Genomic DNA, 20515 nt, shown 5'->3' on the forward strand with positions numbered 1-20515 from the left:
ATCAGACGACTGCGGAGAACTGTGACGGCCCTCTCTGGGTATGAGCTCACCAGCCAAAGTAAAGGGATAGTTTGCTAGAATAAAGGAAAATTTGGTCGTTCAAATGCCCACAAAAAGAACTTTTGAATTCTGCCCTGAATTTACATTTTTGAGTGAAGTATCAGTTTAACCAGACTAGTTTTTTGTCATAAAATGTGGTCAATCGACAGTGTTGTTCACGACCAACGTAAACTCCATCATTGTAACTCATCCTCTCTCTCTCTCTCTCTCTCTCTCTCTCTCTCTCTCTCTCTCTCTATTAGCTCTTAGCCCGGCTTCCTCATTACCGGACCCCCCCTCATCCTCCTCGTCCACATCGCTCACTACCGTCTGCATCTCTGATTCAGACCACGAAAGTGAACCAACCACCCCACAAACTCCACACGCACGCCCAAAACAACGGGCCAATCAAGATGTGGAGGAAACGCACCTGGATATATCTCAAGAAATGCAACGAAGTGATGAATTCACCCCACAAACACTCCCTAGTTGTAATCCAGGTCTGTTCCAAACACTGTTTCAGTACTTTTTACTAAGATTTTAAAAGGAATAATTCACCCCTAAATGTAGGTTCTCTTATTATTTAATTTAGAATGACAGATATTGTTTGTTTATGACAGAAACTCCACCAATATGATTTTGATTTGTTTTTAAGTGGCCAATAAATGATATGAAGATCTGAATTTAACTAAATTTCATCACTAACTTCAGAAGGTGAACGACACATTTTACAAGATTGCAAGATTGTTAAATATAAATGTAATTTAAATTCATTTAACATTTTTTAAAATAATACATTTTAAATTAAACGTTTAAATAGAAACAAAATCAAATTTCAGTAAGCAACACAGATAGATAGATAGATAGATAGATAGATAGATAGATAGATACTATAGACAGATAGATATTATAGATAGATAGATATTATAGATAGATAGATATTATAGATAGATAGATATTATAGATAGATAGATAGATAGATAGATAGATAGATGGATAGATAGATAGTTACTATAGATAGATAGATAGATGGATGGATGGATGGATGGATGGATAGATACTATTTATCTATTGTAAATTAGATATTAAAGAACCTAACAATTTAGGTAGCAGTTTGTACATTTTTCGAACTGTCTCCTGTTGCGTTTCTCATAACCCTTTAAGTAAAATTACCTTCTAAGAACAATTTCACAGTTGCGTCACTGCAGCTAAGAGTGCGTCTGTATAAAATACGGATAATAACAGGCCATTTTAAAGCTAGACAATCAACAAGCGTTCACCATTCTTATAAAGAGTGCAATTTTCAGACACTGCTGGGTTTGTCTTAACACCCACCTTTACGGTACCACACACAGACCTTCCCAGCTTCCCACCAGCATACAGTACGCATAATAGCTCTTTAATGACATGGAGTGATTGGCCAGCCGGCGACGGCTCGGCTATTTTAGTCCACGGTAGGGTTCTGGTAACTAAGCCTCATGGGGCGCCTTTACAGCGAGCCTGACCCAAATGAATGTAGAACGGCTCTGTGGGACGAAATCTGGACAAATCCGATTTCTTAGAACAGCAGGATCGTTTCAGGTCACTCCGTACCTGCTGAATATAGTGTTCGTTAGCATCGTTAGAGCGCTCGTTTCTGCTGCGCTCAACCTGACCTTTATCAGTGGTCGGTATGGAGCATAATGATCGTCCGCTCTTCTCGTCCTCTCATTGCCCTCTTCTCTTTTTTTCCTCCTTCTATTAGTCATTCCGACTTTCCCATCATGTCTCCCTCCCTCTCTCTCTCTGATAGCTAATGAAGATCACACTCAAAAGGAGTCGGATGACTCTGTTCGCATGTACGACCGTCTGAAGTTCTGTGCCAGCAAAAACACGGACAGGATCTACATCTATGACAAGGTAAAGAGGACGATAAACCCAAACACCCCTGGAGCTATTGAATAGTCATGATAGATTAGAATTTTGCGGCACTTCCTTGTTTGGTTATTCGTGACCTTTGTGAGTTTTAATAGCGTATCCTATTCAAACTTCAGTATCAAAATGGCATCTCATCTCTGTGAATCGGGTTCAAATGAATCGTGCGTTTCAGTGAGTTGAATCAATGATTCTTTTTCTGAAAAAATTACCGTGGTGGTGCTTGTGGTTAAATTTAGAGTTGCAAATTTTCATAATAGATTTGTAGCATAGTAATAGTTGTAAGTTACTTTTAGACTGTTTGAATGAACAGTTTATATTCATCCACTTTAAAGCACTGCAAAAAAACTAGATAAACTAGTTGCCTTCACAAGTTCGGATTTTTTAGTAAGGATTAGAATAAAGTAAAGATGAGTAAAGATGTTTTCTGCTGTCTCAGTTGAACGAAGAGTTCAGATTTATATTTGGCCTGCCAACATTTTCACTGGCCCCAACACATTTTTTTATTTATTATTATATTATTTTTATTAAAAAAAATTGATTTAAATTTTCTACTATTTTAAAAGATATTACTTTTTATTTAAAAAATGACTATTCATCATTTTTTTATGTGTAATGTAACAGTATAATAAAAAATGTAAATGAAAAATTTTACACACTGTATATTATTGAATACTATATAAAAAAAAAAACATTTTATTAAAAAAAAAAAGAAGAATTTTTAATAATATATTAAAAATAATATAAATTGAAAACAAATGTACAATAATTTTATATAATTATATAGAAACTCCAAGACACACACACAACATTTATTTATATGTATGTATGTGTGTGTCTGTGTGTGTGTGTGTGTGTGTGTGTGTGTGTAGGATCAGGCAGTTCTAGCAATGTGGTCTGTGAAGTTTAACTGATCATCAATCACAACTCCAAGGTTCCTGGCTGACCTGGATGGAGTTATGGTTGATGAACCTAGCTGAAAGAAGTAGTTGTGATGAAGTGAGTTGGCTGAGACCTCAAGCAGTTCTGTCTTCACAAGGTTGAGTTGAAGGTGATGGTCCTTCATCCAGTCTAAAATGTCTGTCAGGCAGGATGAGATGCGAGCAGCTACCATTGGATCATGAGAGGTAGAGTTTTGTCTCATGAGTGTAGCAGTGACAGGAAAAGCCATGTTTCTAAATGACAGATCCTAGTAATGAGAGAAGAAGAGAAGTGGTCCAAGCACTGAGCCCTGAGGCACCCCAGTAGCTAGATGTTGCAACTTAGACAACTCGCCCGTCCACGACACTCTGAAGGACCGACTTGAGAGGTAAGACTTGAACCACTGGAGTGCAGTTCTTGAGATGCCCTTCGTCATGAGGGTTGATGGGAGGATCTGGTGATTATTACGCTCAGAAATAATGTAAAATACTGTTAAATAAAACAAAACCCTTGCAACCATAAAAACTACAATCACATATTTTAGTTAAACTTCCCAAAAAAATTCTTAAGTTTAACAGTATTCAGAACAGGAATTAAAAATATAAGTATAAAATGAAGATAAATTATAGTACTGTGACATTCATTCTAAACATTTAGTATAAACGGCAAACTTAAAAACAAACTTATTTAAAATGAAAACTGAAACTACCGCATGTTGGAAATTTGGAATAAAAGTTGCAGCACATTTTAGATGATAAAATACAGTACTATATTGATATAGTGATATAGTACTATAGTGATATAGTTATATTTATAATAATATAATATACAATATATAGTTATATTGACTATATTACAGTACTATACTAATATTGATGCTGATGCGATTACAAAAATTAGCCAATAATGTTATGCCAATAATTGTACAGAATTGTAATGTCCTAGAAAACCAAATGTTTAAGTATGCAAGGCATAAAAATATATTTATTGTACAACTTTGTCAGAAACACTTCAATTCTGTGAATTCATCCAGATTTCTTTCATACTTAACTCACTCAGACCTGCACCAGGAGCTCTAGTGTGAAAACGGCCTTAAATATTATCTCGTTCCAGAGTCCTGAACACACGGTTGGATGACCAGGGATTCCAGTGTTAATCTGAGGGCAAATAAAGTGTTGAAATCGCACAGTCCTCATTTGTACAGCGCAACGCTGGGATTCTTATAGTTCTCTGCAACTGTATTAAATGGAAGCAGATATAAGCAGGGGGCCCCTAATTGACTTTGATTGAGAAATATTATCCGGGTTCGTTTTTAATAAGAGCTTTTCCTGAGGCGATTTCAGCTGAGCAGTGATGAATGGTGGAGTTTCGTAAGAAGACAGAGGCAGAGCTGGAAAAGAGTCCTGCTGTGGGCTGGAAATGTAATATTTTCTAAAGGGCCTAGTGGTTCCCTGTGGACAGACGTTGGAGGATGGCGGTCCAGCTGGTGTATGAGAACTGGACAGGTGCCTATAAGGGCCATATTTGTGTTTGGCAGCTCTTTAAGGAACGTCTCTGCTTGGTCGACCGCAGCTTCCTGTCATCATGACCTTGAGCGATGACCTTTAGGTGTTTCTTCATATTCGTTATTTCTCACTTAGAGAAACTGCCATGTTGAAGTTTTTATATTCTCTAACTACTGTACTGACTGTTTTATATCTGTTTAAAAAAAAAATCATAGTTACTAATTTTTCTGTAAATATTTTGGCATAATAATAATAGGTATTAGATTTGTGGTATAGTGTAGAAATACTGCTCAGTCTAAAAGTAACTTACAACTATAAATCTGTTTAATTAAAATCATTCTTTTTTTCCTATCCTTATATATATATATATGAATGATTTTTTTATATATATAAAATATTTGTTTCAATATTTTATTTTAATTTGTGAAAAATTATTATAGGTATTAGGTTTGTGGAATAGTGTATTAATATTTTTCAGCCAATATACACTTTTTTAAAATTCATACATTCATGGTCTTATATAATATCTGTTTTATTTAAATATTTCATTAGTTTTAACTGAAGTTGTGTATCATGCCAGGTAATATTTATTTTTTTAATCTTTTTGAATCCATTTATATATATAATTAATTATATTTATCATATATATATTCATAAATTACCTTTATTTTTCCCCCAGATTAAACGTTGAGATCAGAATGTTCAATAAAAAGTGTTGGGCATATTTTCCTTATTTACTAAACATAAATATTGAATCATTTTTTTTATAATTTATTTATGTGCAACAACATAATATTGTACCTACATACGCTTTTACTAAAACATTTTAAAACGGTCAAACGCCCCACAGAGATTTCTGTGAACACTTCTAAGTGAAGACTTTTTATTAGATTAAATATATTAAAATTTCATGATCTTGTTGATGTTTACACAGCAGTTGTGATGTACAAGGTTCACAATCTCATGCTTCCTCACTGTTTACAAGAGATGTTTCAAACTAGAGAATCTAGATACAGCCTTAGAGGAACTGATCTGTTACAAAAACCCATGGCGAAGAGTAATACTAAGAGGAGGTGTTTATCAGTTAAAGGAGTTGATCTATGGAACGGTCTTCTTACTCAACTTAAGGGCTCTAAAACTATTAATGCATTTAAGAAAATTTATAAGTTAAACATTATGGAAAAGTATAGAACACTTGAATGAAGAACAGTAGAAAAGAAGTTAAAAGAGGATGCATAATATAATTTTGATTGTGAAGTTTAAGTTCTGTGCTTACATGTTACCATCGTTGGTATAAGAGAAACTGTATAATTGTGTCATCTTGGGACATAGTGTCTCAGTTGTAAAAGGGGTTAGGCAAAATAAGTCTTGACTTCAGCCTAAACCCCTTCGGTCAGGCATTATTTAGCATTTAAATTCCTAATGTACACATTTTGTATTTTTCTTTCTAATGTACACATTTTGGGTTTTTTTTTTTTCTTTCTTTCTTTGTTTTTTTTTCTGTATTTTTTTGTATTATGTACAGGATCTTTGAATAATATGTGACCTAAGATTTAAATGTTTATAATGACCGAAGAAATAAATTACTACTAAAAAAAAAAAAAAAAAAAAAAGACTCAAATGAAATATTCAATCATTTTGCACCAATTCATTGAATCTAGCAGCTTGAAAGAACTGATTCACAGAAATGAAATTTCTAAATATTGGCACGAAACTAGTCCACTAGCACAATCTTGAGGAAATTCATATAAAAACAGTTAAAATATCTCCATATTCACAGTGTTGGTTCATTTTATATCGTCAACAAAATAATAAATAAATTGTAAATATTCAGTATATACATTTTATACATTTGATGCCTGTGTGTGTGTGTGTGTTTCTCTCTACAGGATGGCCTCCCGCTCCACTGTAACTTCATTCCCTTGGATATCAGACTGCAGAACTGGGAGGAACTGCCACCAGAATTCAATCACAGCGAGAACAGGAGACAGGTGTGTGTGTGTGTGTGTGTGTGTGTGTGTGTGTGTGTGTGTGTGTGTGTGTGTGTGTGTGTGTGTGTGTGTGTGTGTGTGTGTGTGTGTGTGTGTGTGTGTGTGTGTGTGTGTGTGTGTGTGTGTGTGTGTGTGTGTGTGTGTGTGTGTGTGTGTGACAGGATCTTCAAGTACTGTTTCATCAGATTTCTTGAAACACATCTGTGTGTGTGTGTGTCAGGTTGTGCGATTCGTGCGTGAGTGGAGCTCTCTGACTGCGATGAGGCAAAGGATGGTGAGAAAGAGTGGAAGAGCGTTTCACAGCCCTATCCTGCTGCTGGAGGAACTCACACAATCACAGCGACGACACAGCAGCACCTCCAGGCAAGCGAAGACACGCATACGCTATCAAAGCTGGAGAGGATTGGGACATGTGGGCGCATCTCAATCTGATTAGCTCACATGTGGATGTCTATCAAATGAAGCTGTTTTTGTTTATTTTGTTTCCCCCCACACTTTTCAACCTCAGAATCACGGAACCTTTATTTTACTTAATTTAGAATGCATGTATTTTATTATTTTTTTACTTTTTTTATTTTATTTTGAATCTATTTCTCCAATTCACACACTACCGGTCAAATATTTGTGGTCGGTACGATTTTTTAAAATGTTTTTGAAAGAAGTCTCTTAATCTCACCAAGGCTGAATTTAATTAATCGAAAATACAGTGGAAACTGTAATATTGTGAAATATTATTACAATTTAAAATAACTAATATATTTTAAAATGTGATTAATTCCGGAATGTTTGGCATCATTACTCCAGTCTTCAGTGTCACATGATCCTTCAGAAATCATTCTAATATGATGATTTGCTGCACAAGAAAACAGTTTCACATACACAACTTATGTGCACAGAAAACCGCTTCAGACAGCACTTGAACGGACAAAAACACACAAAATTATCCCAAAATAAAGTAAGGAGTTGTGAGAAAATGCGTGTCAGATCTGTGTCATGTCTTAAAGTGACAGCAGCCTAATACGCCTGCTACTGTCTGTCATTACTGTTAATCAAAGAACAAAACAAAAAAAGGAGAAAATCAATCAATGCTCTTGACTGAATAACTTTTGTAGCATTAATAAGGATTAATCTATATTTAATTTATAATTTATGCAGTGAAGACTATGAAGTGTTTGATAACTTTATTCAATTTCTGTATATATCCTACCTGTTGGACCTACCTAAACAATCTTAAAGCACTGTCTACAAGGTCACATGATTCGAAAACAACAAAAACAATAACTTTTTGTCCATTTTACCCGGGCAAGTAGAAATCTGAACCGGTCTGACTGGGCCAACAGAAAAGATTGAGCTCTGATATGTTGGAGGGCAGGTAAATGTGACATTTATTGTAATGGGTTTATGCGAAGATTGCTTTAAGTTGACTTAAATTAAAGCGCAATATTTATCAGTTTTACATGAGGTTGTGAATCATGTGAGATTATTGTTGAGGAGGTTTTTAATTTGAGTTTGGATTTCCTGACATATTACACTGAGTCAGATTGTTGTTCTGTTACATAAGCATCAGCTCTGAGTTTTATACAGTTGCAGATACTGTACTTTCCTTTAATGGCACCACGATGTTCCCTTTATGGTTCTCAGACTAACTCTCTCTCTCTCTCTCTCTCTCTCTCTCTCTCTCTCTCTCTCTCTCTCTCTCTCTCTCTCTCTCTCTCTCTCTCTCAGGTATCTCTCCAAACAGGATGTAGCTCAGACCTCCATCGCTGTGGCCCAGAAAGAGGGCGGAGCCCTCCGCATCATCAACAAGGACAACGTCGCCCTGAAAAGAAGATCCACATCCAAACCTACTGACCACACCAACAGGTTTCAATATTGAATGTTATAGCAATGCCCTGGCAACAACCCAAGAACACCTATGACAACTAGGGATGCTCCTATCGATCTACCGCCGTTCAGTATGGGTCGATAACCGCATTCTATGACTCGATCGGTAGTCACTAAATTTGGCCTATCTCACCAACCGATTGCGATTTATTGACGTAAAACCGTAAAAAGACGTCGCCGATGCGCATGAAAACAGTACACAGATTAGGCTTTTGAGTTACGTTCTGCTTTATAACTTGGTGAAACATTAGTAAACCATAGTAAATCGCACCTCTTTATTTAGAGCAGTTGTTTTGAATCAAACGAGCTCACACACAACATTACATGACACGGAGTGACACTGACATGCTGCTTGGCTAAAGCTATAGGACTTCCAGGATCTGATCGCGTCACGAACTTGACGCAGTGTTTTCCAACGTCATTTGAAAGCTCAACCAATGGAAACTGGATCTCGGGTATGGTGGGTCGAGACACTGTTTTACAGCCGGAGAGCGCCTGGATTGGATCAATCGCTCAGTGACAGGTCTTGATTTACCATATGCCATAGAATTAGAGCGCACAGCTGAAACAGCGCTGGAAGATCATCCATGCTTTATGAGTAGTTCTTATGTTCAGTAAAACACTCAGGTCACTTGTTTAGAGAGGTTTTTGGACTTTTGATAAAGGCTCCCATGGTTCCACTTCCAAATGCCATAACTTTTGATTGCTTGGAGATATCAACACAAAATTTGGCCCAGATGCAGTTGACATGATTATGAACATGAAGTCCACTTGACTTTATGACCTGTCTTGAAATCATTTCAATTCTAATTTATTTGTATGGCGCTTTTCACAATACTTGTGCAATTTAGAGTTTATAGTGTATATACTTTCTAATAGTCATCATGTCCAGCATTAATAATAACAAAATAAATCAATAAATTGCATCACTTTTTCTGGGATTTTCTCCGCAGTGATGTAACAAGAACCTCCAAACATGATCAAAATCTTTTTTTTTTTGAAAGGTTTTTTATGAAATGAGACCATGTACTTGATGACACCTTTTTTTGTAGAGTTCTTAGTTACCATTGCTTTTAAATATGCTGCTTAGATGTGAAATCATTCAAAAATGGCTTCAGGGTGTAAGGGGTTAATAACATTGCCAGTCAATAGAGAACTTAGATATCACTTAAAAATAACGCTTGAATGATTTGAGACCGGTTGGCTGATCATGATGACAAGAAATCCGTATTCGGTAAATCCTGATCCCATCTCTAAAGACAGCCATTAAGAACATCATAGCAATGCAGCAAAAACCTCTCATAACACCCTAGCAACCACACAGCAACACCCACTTAGCATCTAGAGAGTATTTCAAACATTAAATCCTTTAAAAAAAAAACTCTAAACCTTCTCCACATTGAATTTGATGAGGCGACCACACAAACGACACAATCTCAGCGAGTTCTCGACACCGCCGCTCTGACAGGAACAAGAGAATAACGCCGCAATTGCTGATGAAGTCATCAGCACACACACACACACACACCCTGTCAGCCACGGCACGGCTTTCTGATCATATGTGACAGCTGTTTCCTCTCGTACTTTGTCTGTACGTGCGAAAGTCATCAGACTTTCTTCTTGCGCGATGAGATCTCGCGCTCAGACCTCAAACCGCGGCGGCTGCTACCCCAGGTGTATCTAATGCAGAAATGGAAATGAATAGATATATTTTTCACTTGGCTTTTGGATCATCAAATTACTTTCCCCCCATGGTCAGGGTGGAGACTGACGCTGACAGATACATTTTTATGAATTTGCATTGCTCTCTGGAAAAAAGATATGTATATTGCACAGCAAGTGACAATTTATTTTGAAAGTGCATTTCCGCATGTGATTATGTGTGTAGTAGCGAACGGTTAACCTTGTAAACCTGGGATGTGTGTGTGTGTGTGTAGAGTGTGCTCAAGAATGCTTAGTGCAGAGGATAAGAGCTTAATCCACACACATGCGAGTGCTGCGGCGTCGCCATGGAAACCGCGGGAGGAAAAAACTGCGACGTACTGAGCGCTGTCTGGGGCTGGATATTTTTAGGAGATGGAGAGAAAAGAGGAAGAAGCCAGAGAGAGAGAGAGAGAGAGAGTGAGAACTGATGGAGTATTAGAGAGAAAGTCTTTCCTGATGAACTTTAGACTAGTTAGCGCAGTGAAGATTAGTCGCACACATACACACTTAATCACACGTTGATCATATTTGGGAGACGTGAAATTAGTCGGCGAAGGAAGATGCTTGGTTGTTTTGTGGATGAATGTGCCAACATTTGTGACGAAGCCAAATTATTATTTTCATGACCAATACGACAAAGATTATTTTGGTTTACGTGACCAAAAACTTATGCAGAGCAGATTTTTATGTATCGTTTTTTCTGCTTTTTGAAACAAAAACGTACTTTGTATAGTGATAATAATATAAATAATAATTATTATTATTATTTGTGCCATGTTTATGTCTTGCTGTTTTGTTTTTGTTTTTTTGCAAATCTACATGGTTGAAAATTACAGATAATTATGCATTTTTGTATAATTTGATTTATGCTTTTTTGGAACAATACATTTGTATAATAATAATAATAGTAATACAAATTATTATTCTTATTGTTAGTGTCATATTTATGCGGTTTCTAGCAAATCTAAGTCAAAAATTAAGTGTCCAATAACTGTTTTGCAGAACCAATTTTTATTTGTGGTTTCATTTATACATTTTTTTTAAAACAATAACTGCATTAGTATTATTAACATTATTATTATTGTTATTTATGCAGTTTGCAATATAATTAATCACAAATTATTTTTGTTTAAGGGTCCGATAACATCTACATAATTACATAATTATAAATTAATAATAATATGTGCCATATTTATGCATTTTTTTAAATTATTAATAGTCACAAATGACATATATTTTTATGTTTTTGATAACTTATGCAGAAATGACTTTCTATTTGTCATTTAGTTTCTCTTTGAAACAATTATTAATAGATATGTATTTGTGGCATCACAAGTTAATACCTAATAAAAAACTAGTTAGCACAGCATTTGCAATTGAAAGGGTTTAATGACAATATGGTTATGGTTTAACTTAAAATAGTTAATATATAGATGATAAAATACATGAGATGATAAAAACCTATACCATTAATCGTACCCAGCATATATGTAGAATGTTACCTGAGAGATGAGAAAGAGACAAAGAAAAGGAGAGCCAGAGAATAAAAGACAGTTGCAATATCCCTTACTTGACCATATGACTATAACCCAAATGTAAGGCATTCAAACTGACCAATTAGAAAACGACAACTTCCCCCACTGTACTAAAGGTGTGACAATTCGTAGACCCCCGATGCGCACACATTGGCCTACAGGCCTTGAGCATTATCAATACCTCTGTTTTTACGAAACAGTTAAACAAATGTCTATGTTCATTTTCAAATATCTTTGATTATTTTCAACCCTATATAGGCAACCATCAAGAACATCATAGCAACTACATAGCATTGCTGTAAAAACCACTCAGAACACCCTAGTAACTGTGTAGCAGCAAGTGTTTTCACGACCAGTGACATTCCTTCAGAAACTGTAAAAATCTGCTTTATATTGTGTCTTTGTGTCCGCAGCGAATCCGAGAGCTCCGTTTGTATTCAGACAAACACTCCGGCCGGTTACCTGCAGGCCGTGGACTCGGCAGGGACCCCCCTGTGTCTGTCCTGCCAGAAGCCCAGCGGGGAGCACTCTGGCTGGGCAGGAGGCTTCTGCAGCCCTGCCTGTATGGAGGACTTCCAGCTGCGCTCCAATCAGGGGTACATGCGCGCCCGCGTGCTGGAGACGGAACAGGGTGTGTGTCAGCACTGCGGACTGAACGCCCACCAGCTGTACGTGCAGGTCCGGGACGCCCCGCACACACACCGCAAGGAGATGCTGGACAACACCTGGCTGGCACAACTTCCTCTCAAACAGGTTGGGCACATTTATAGGAGCTTCATGCCCTCATTCTTGGCCAGAAAAGAGTGACAGTGGTGACAATTATATTACTAGCTATTACTATAGCAGCATTTTAAATTGGACTAGGGGTTTTTTATGCTGAAATATTCCATGCTAAACTTGCTCAAATGTTTAGTGAATTCACTCATCATGCTTATTCTGGTCTGTTTTAAAACTGCAATGCAAATACACAATAAAGTTTCCGTATTTTTAACTTAGAGTAATCACTGCGCTCTTCCAGCTACTAGTTGTCAAGACCAAAATAAAAACAGTAAATAAAGGCACACTAGGGATAATGATTATCCCCAATTGTGAATTGTATAATTAAGATGAAATTTAGAGTGCAGACCTTCTTCTTTATTATTATTTTTTTAACTTAAAATTTATTTTTTTAAATGTAATGCTTGCATAAAAATATGCCACAATTATTTTATTATTATTATTACTACTACTTCTACTACTATATTTGTGGCATATTTTTATTGTTAGTTGTTGTTAATAATAATAATAACAATAATAATAATATATATTATTTATATTAGTGTTGTTATTGTTTTAAATTATAATAATGATCATAATAATAATATTTGTGGCATGTTTTATTATTATTATTATTATTAGTTGTTAATAATAGCTATTATTATTATTATTATTTGTTGTTGTTGTTAGTAATGGTTATTGTTATTAACAACAAATAATAATAAATATGCCACAAATAATCATATAATAATAATAGTAATAATAATAATTATAAAATAGTCATTAATATTTTATTATTATTTTTGGTATATTATTTGTTATTTATAACAATAATATTAATGATCATAATAATAATATTTGTGACATTTTATTATTGTTGTTATTTGTTGTTAATAATAGTTGTTATTATTATTTTCATTATTAGTTTTTAATAATAGTTATTGTTATTAAACACAAATACTGTTAAATATGCCACAAATAATAATAAAATAATAATATTGTCATTAATATTATTATAATTCATGATAATAATAAACGGTAATGTGCCAACATTATTAAATGCGCCACAATTATTATTATTAACGTTATTGTTAAAAATAATAATAATAATTATTATTATTATTATTTGTGGCATATTTATTATTCTTATTATTTGTTGTTGTTGTTAATAATAACAATAATTATAGCTATTATCATCAACATCATCATCTGCTCTCCAGAGAGAAATAATTGAGATATTAACAAAACCTCAGTTGTGATTTTTCTTTCCTTTGAATTTCTGAGATCTATCCATATCCAAAAGCGCCCGATTACCCCCTTGTTCCTTCTGTTCAAAAACTTCCCCTAGCAGGATCTGCGTGGGGTGTACGACCAGGACTTATTTCGTCTGGGATGTTGGCCAGGGTTTCCGAAAAGTGTGCATTAGTCGCTTCCAAAAGCACATTAGCCAGAATTATCCCCAAAACATTCGAAAGGAGCTCGGCAGACGCTGCATTTTATTGAGAAAATATTGCTTACAGAGAAAGATAAATAAAGATGGCCTGTTTAGCTTGCAGAGGCAATAAGAGCTTAGCGGCCTTGGGCGTCTGCTCTCTGACTCTCTCTATAGAGTTATCAGTGGAGTTCACACACACACACACACACACACACACGCACACAAACCTGGCCTCATCGTGTAGCACACAAACACCCGCCGTCCTTTCCTCCCCGGAGCATCCAGCCTTAACACAACGCCTAGTCTGTCAGATTGTCATTGATTTTTCCCACAGTGCATTGCTACGAGGTGCAGGTTTGATTTTTGTTCGGCTTTTCTGTTAGAGCCCCGAGCGGCAGATGCCTGATCAATAACGCGCTTTAAGCTCCAAGTGCCCTCGACGCACAAACAAGCTCACTGTCGTACATGCGAAGGATTGTTACGGAGAGACGTTTGTGTAGCATTAGCATGTGTACGTGTTGACTTATCGACTTCCGAGGTCTAGGAAGGAAACTTCCCACTCTGGTACCGGGAGGTTATCCTCCGTGCCGCGACCCCCGGGGCTCCTGAGAGATTTAGGATAATTATTGGCCGACTCTGTTGAGGGGGAAGGAGAGGATTGATTCCTAGCGCTGCATTGTTTCCCCCGGAGACCGCGAGGATAAAAACAGACGCCGACTGAAATGCCAGCGCTTTGGCTTCGGCCTCTTTGTGTTCCCAGAGCTGATCTTCCACTTGTGATTTCCACTCGAGCTTTAATCCTGGTGAAACACCTGAAGTCCTTCGCCACGGCGGTCTGTTGAAAAGCCCGCGGAGCGGTTTGGAATGGGGAATTATGTTTTCCTAGAGTTCCCGGTGGGCTATTCAGAGCACTTTCATGTCGCTGTTCAATAAAACAACAGGAATGAAAAGGCTTTGCACACAACAGCGACACTTTTAAGACACTCCAGACCCTCTTGGGTGGTGCTGAGTTTCAAGTGACAAACCGACAATTGGTTTGATTGATTTTTGTTAATCAGCATTCACACTTTTTTACTTAATGACCCCCCCTGTGGTGAAAAATCAATGTCTGAACCATGTGCAGATTCATCAGTCAACACCATTGCTGAGGATTTTCTCCTTAAAACCGCAGTGAAAAGAAGACTCTCAAAAAATCGCCCATTTTCTACGTCACAAACATGTTGTGACCAATCACGTCAACATGTGGGCGGGATTTAGCATATCATTAACCGCTGAGAAGCCAGGTTATCCTAAGTATGTTTTTCTGTTGATATGAAAAATCGGGTACATTTAGTAATATAGCGGGTTAATTATGTATATTATGATGTTATGATGAACTATATGCCTTTCTTCACTGACGTTCTGGGTTGTTCAAAGCGTTTCTGATGAACGGGAATGTGGTTTGAGTAACATTAGCGACACATTATTAGCTGTTTGATAATGTAGTCAAGCCAAAGGCTAATCATATCAGTTACCATTATGTGGTAAGACGTGGACCATTACCATTCTCGACTTGTAGACGAGCCTGTATAATGCACTCTTCCACCTTTTCTTCTGAATTAGTTCCTGTTCAGATATGTATGGCTGAATTAAACCAGGATTTTCATTTCCTTGCCATCGTGCAGTGTCAGTAAAGTCGAGTGGATCAGGTATTTTGAGCTGGTGTGAGTGAGTGGAGGCGGGACTAATTTACAATGAACCAAGGGTGTAGAGTTACATTCAAGCTATTTTAAGGCATGAAAAAAAAATCATTTTGGTGATCAAAGATGAGTTTATAAGGGATAAAATTATTGATTACTGGGGGACTTTAATCGCTTAACAGGAAACATTTAATTTTAAGCTTAACAGTTAGATTCACTAAAAAAAAATATTATTAAAAAATATTTCCGTTATTAATAATAAACAATATGTTTTTTTAAATTATTGTTTGTGTTGTTCATATTAGTAATGAAAATAACAACACTTTTATTATTATTATTATTATTATTATTACTATTAATTTTTTTTTAACTATGATAGTGCTTTTATCAAAATTATTAGAAGTATTATTTTTGTTATTAATAATAGTACAAAGAACAAAATGTTTCTTAAATCGTTGTTGCTGCTGCCATGACACAAATATTTATTATTCATATTTTTATTAAAATGTATTAATATTTAAAATAATATTTTTTAATTACAACACTGTTTTTATTTAATTATTGTTGTTAACTATTTGAATTAAATTATTATTGAATATACTTTTATTAATGATAGTACTTTTATTAAATAAACAAAGAACAATATTGGATTAAAAATACTTTGGATTATTATTATTAATATAGCAATATTTCTATTAAATTGTTGTTGGTAATAATAAACAATATTTTTATTCAATAGTATTGTTAATAATAATACTATTATTATTATTATTGATGGATTATAAAAATATTTGTGTTGTTGTTATTAATGATAAAACTATTTTTATTCAAATTAATTCTAATATTATTTGTATTATTTTTGACAATGGTTTAGTTATTGTTTAAAAAAGCCAAATAAAAAGATTCCTCTTATCGGTTACACTTGGGCATAAAAATAATATGTATTATATCGGTCATAGAAAAATAAATATTTGTTCACTTGTATTATTCATTTTAGGCTGAATTCAAACTCAAATTTGATTGCTCTGCAGGTTTCTTTTCATGTTGTGTTATCTGATGATTTATCTGACGTTGTGTTGCAGCTGAATGAGATGATTCAGAGTCCCGTGGAGGGACAGTTCTGGCAGGTGGACCACATTAACCCTGTGTACAGAGGGGGAGGACAGTGTTCCCTGGACAACCTTCAAACCCTTTGCACCGTCTGCCATCGTATGGTACAACAAACACATATATACTCATATTTATTTATTTATTTACATGAAAATTATATGGAATTTAAATAAGATCAAATTTATTTATAAATTATATGGAATTTAATTAAAAATGCTGTAAAGTGAGAATGCTTTCAAAAATAAAATCACAAATTGAATTTATTTATTTATTATTTAACTTCTATTAACTAATTCAAATCAATATTTGGTGTAACGACCCTTTGCGTTTAAAACAGCTTTTGTCCAGGTACACTTGCGCATAGTTTTTCAGGGAGCTTTGCAGGAAGGTTTCTTCAAGCATCTCGGAGACGATATTATTATTATATATAAATAATAATTATATACATTTATATATATATATATATATATATATATATATATATATATATATATATATATTTACAGGGTGTCCGCGGGGTTGTAAAAAGTATTAAAAGGTAGTAAATGAAATTAGCCAAAATTAAGGCCATTAAAAAGTATTAAAAAGTAATAAACGTCATCTGTCGAGGTATTACATTTTCGAACCCCCATCCAAATAGGCCTATGAGTTTCAATTTGTGTTAAGTGCAGGCCTTTCTTCTCAAATTCGCGTGGATTTATTTATATGTTGCGAGTAGAACCTGAGCGATATCATGTGACGTGGTTTTTGTTCGCGCGCGCGCTGAAACAAACTGGGTACCCGGCTGGCTTGCTGCCAAACCTGTTCGCGAGTTCGCTTCTATTTCAGTCATTTAAGAGACATCGGGGTTTTTACTGCATTGAATTTTTTTTGGCAGTCGCCAAAGCGCATTTTTGTCCCGCCAAAGCCTTATTTGATCGGTGAGTAGCCTAATGTAGATGACTGCTGCGCTTGTGACAGGGTGCATGACATGTTAACTGAAAGAACGAGCAGAGAGAGAGAGCCCCGGTCGCGCGCGCGCACTCTCTCCTCTCTTGCTCTCTCTCCCTCGCTCATATTAATCAAAATCTATTGACACGATGGTAAAAGGTCGGAAGACCGAAGTTTCACGTGGCGCATTCTGAGATTTATTTCTTAAATTACCGCTGGGTGTGAATTGTGCTAAATAAGTTGCCTTATCTTCTCTGAAAAGCATAATCCACACTTTCAATAAACAAAAAAACTTATCCAGTGATGAAATGTTTTCTGTGTTTGACACAAATCTTGTGCGATGTCCTAACTGCCGGGATAATCACACAACACGTAGACAGCATTAATTCATCTTTCTTAATGCTAATTTCACCATTTACTAGTAGCCTACATTATTGAAATCAAAAGTTGTATTTGTTAACATTAGTTAATGCACTGTTAAGTAACATGAACAAACAATTCATGTATTCATGTATGTAAACTACATAGTATTTTCAGGTTATTTATATCATAATGTGTAGAAACATTACCAAAGAAAACCATTTAGTTTAGACTGAAGTGAGGTGAAACCAGAAAAAAAAGTGCAAAGCAAGTTATCTAATAGCTAATTTTTTATCTGGCAGCTAATTTTATTCAATTGTACAGTTTATGGTAGAAAATTAGACTATTAGTTCAAATAAACTTTTTAATGCTATACTTTTTTTATTCTACTTTTTGATATTGATATGATTATAGACCAAAATAATTATTAGGTCTAGCAAAGAAGGATTTTATCTTACAAAGCTATGAAATCAAGTGGTAAAATCACAGCTTAAAAAAAAAAAAAAAAAAAGAGGGCAAGAAAGGATCGGCCACCAATCTCTATCTGTCTCTGTGTTGGTTTTTGAGTCCAGGGTTGAAGTTAAGTTATAATCACCTCATTAAATTGTGATGAAATGTTTTATTATTTTTGGAAAGATATTTCATTACTTTACACCGCTGCAGTTGCATCTTGAAGTCGTGCTGGTATAAAAAAATAGTGTGAAGGTATTAAAAAAGGTATTAAAAGGTATTAAATTCAACTTAAGAATTTCTGTATATACCCTGATTTATATATATATATATATATATATATATATATATATATATATATATATATATATATATATATATATATATATATAATTTTTAATTATTATTATTATTTTTAATTTTTATTTTATTTATTTATTTATTTATTTTTTAAATAGAAACCTTCATGTTAAATATACTTGTATTTATTATATACATAAATACATTTTAAATGTTTGCAAATATTTATGTAAATATTTAATCTAAATTAATAATAATCATTTATATATTATATTAGCATGTTATATATTCTTTAAATTAATTGAATTATTTTTATTTCGCAGAGAACAGCGCAGCAGGCCAAAGACAGAAGTCAGATGAAACGAGGCCAGGCAGCCTCCAAACTGGCCTCTGACATCACACGATTCTTCGTGAAGAAATGAGACGCACTCGCCGTAACTATTATAAAAACACATTCTGAGAAGCAAAGAGCCATTGCCTTGGAAACGGGCTGTCTGCGTGTTGCATGTCACAGGCGTTATTTACACACATCTGCAGTATTTGAGAATTGTTATTTTCTGTGAACACGAGTTAGTTGATCGGATGGCAGTTTTTAAATCACTGGTCTCAGCATGAGTCAAAGCTTTTGAAACTATTTTATCCGATGTGTAAGTCACCAAATAAACATGTTGTTTTTAAAGCAGTCTTCATGGCGTAGTGGTTATTGACACATTGAGCTGTGGCGCTCATGCGGGCTTCACAAGTTCGAATCCGGCATCCTGTTACACGTTTAACCATTCACAGAACTGAAATTGTGAGAATTTGCTCATGATTTGTTCTTTTCATGGAAGTTTCTTTTGGAACATGCCTAACTTTTTTGGACTGCAAAATATTTGTGTTGCAGGTTTAAAGGGACGATCTGCAGGCCGCCGCAGGGTTTGTTGGCGTGAGAGGTTTCCCAGTGTCCCGGAGGTTTTTTTGGGGTCAGTGCAGAGATAGAAGGCTGTGTGGAGCAGGATGTCCTCCAGGCTGTTATCATGAGTGTCTATACAGCGGGATAAAGCTTATCTCTCCTACTCACCAGAGTACGACACAGATTGGCACGAGACACAGGGTAGGTTATTCTTAGACGGCTGAATACACTTACAAGAAACATGCACATTTTAGAGGTCTGCACAAGCTTTAAACTGAAGCCCGTACCCGACCTGAGCCAACCGGTATAGTTTGCAGTGAGCAAAAGAGAGCGAAAGCGAAAAAAGCACATACATATCAGATATAAAAACTTTGCTGGGTGAACAGATGTAACAGTCACATAAATTCCTCTGGAAGTCAAACTTTTATACAAAACTGTTGCTCTTTTGGTCACTACACAGTAGTCGGCACGCAAACATATATTTATATACATATGAGGAAAGATTTTCTTTAGTTACAAACCCGAAGCTATTTATTATTTATAAAACATTAACTCAAACCCGATCCGCTCAAGTAGCAGATCTCAAACATTTGTGATGTTTTCACATTTTATTTTATTTGCAGGTTCCTTGTAACCTCTCGATAGTGTATCGAATTCAAATGGATGAAATATAAGATTTAAGATAATATTTTTTTCAATAATTTATAGTATAATAACATATATAAATTCAACAGGATTTACCTTTTATATAATCTGATTTACTATAAATATACTATATATTCTGAACTATTTATTCTGATTTATATATTCCAAGGTACAGATACATAAAGTGAAATAACAGCTATATACTAAATGTATATAATTTAAGTTAAATGTGCATAAAATTCTAAATATATATATAAAATATAAAATTTAAAATAAAATATTTGTATTATTCATTATTTATATCTTTTTAATTAAATTATTTATATATAATTAATTTTTTTGTTATTTGGTCCAACTAATACTTTTTAGTTTTGTATAGAAATTATAATGTAGTCATACTTGTCTACAAAATTGATTTCAAGGATTTAAACAAAAGTTTAAATATTTACAGATGAAAAGGATGAA

At 34.8% G+C, this 20515-nt stretch overlaps 1 protein-coding gene across 3 annotated transcripts in view; it reads left to right on the forward strand.

Annotated features, from left to right (window-relative positions):
- Positions 1-19195, forward strand: part of zranb3 (zinc finger, RAN-binding domain containing 3) — a 56939-nt gene extending 37744 nt beyond the window's left edge. For all 3 annotated transcript variants that reach the window (XM_079891585.1, XM_079891584.1, XM_079891586.1), the window contains 8 exons: positions 303-539; positions 1832-1938; positions 6269-6370; positions 6591-6733; positions 8096-8233; positions 11907-12246; positions 16446-16577; positions 18837-19195. In XM_079891585.1, coding sequence (XP_079747711.1) covers positions 303-539; positions 1832-1938; positions 6269-6370; positions 6591-6733; positions 8096-8233; positions 11907-12246; positions 16446-16577; positions 18837-18935 — 1298 coding nt within the window. In that variant the 3' untranslated portion in view covers positions 18936-19195. The remainder of the gene's footprint in view (positions 1-302; positions 540-1831; positions 1939-6268; positions 6371-6590; positions 6734-8095; positions 8234-11906; positions 12247-16445; positions 16578-18836) is intronic.
- Positions 19196-20515: the final 1320 nt, after the last annotated feature.

The sequence above is a fragment of the Squalius cephalus genome (assembly GCF_949319135.1).
Source record: "Squalius cephalus genome assembly, chromosome: 13".
Taxonomy (NCBI): Eukaryota; Metazoa; Chordata; class Actinopteri; order Cypriniformes; family Leuciscidae; genus Squalius; species Squalius cephalus.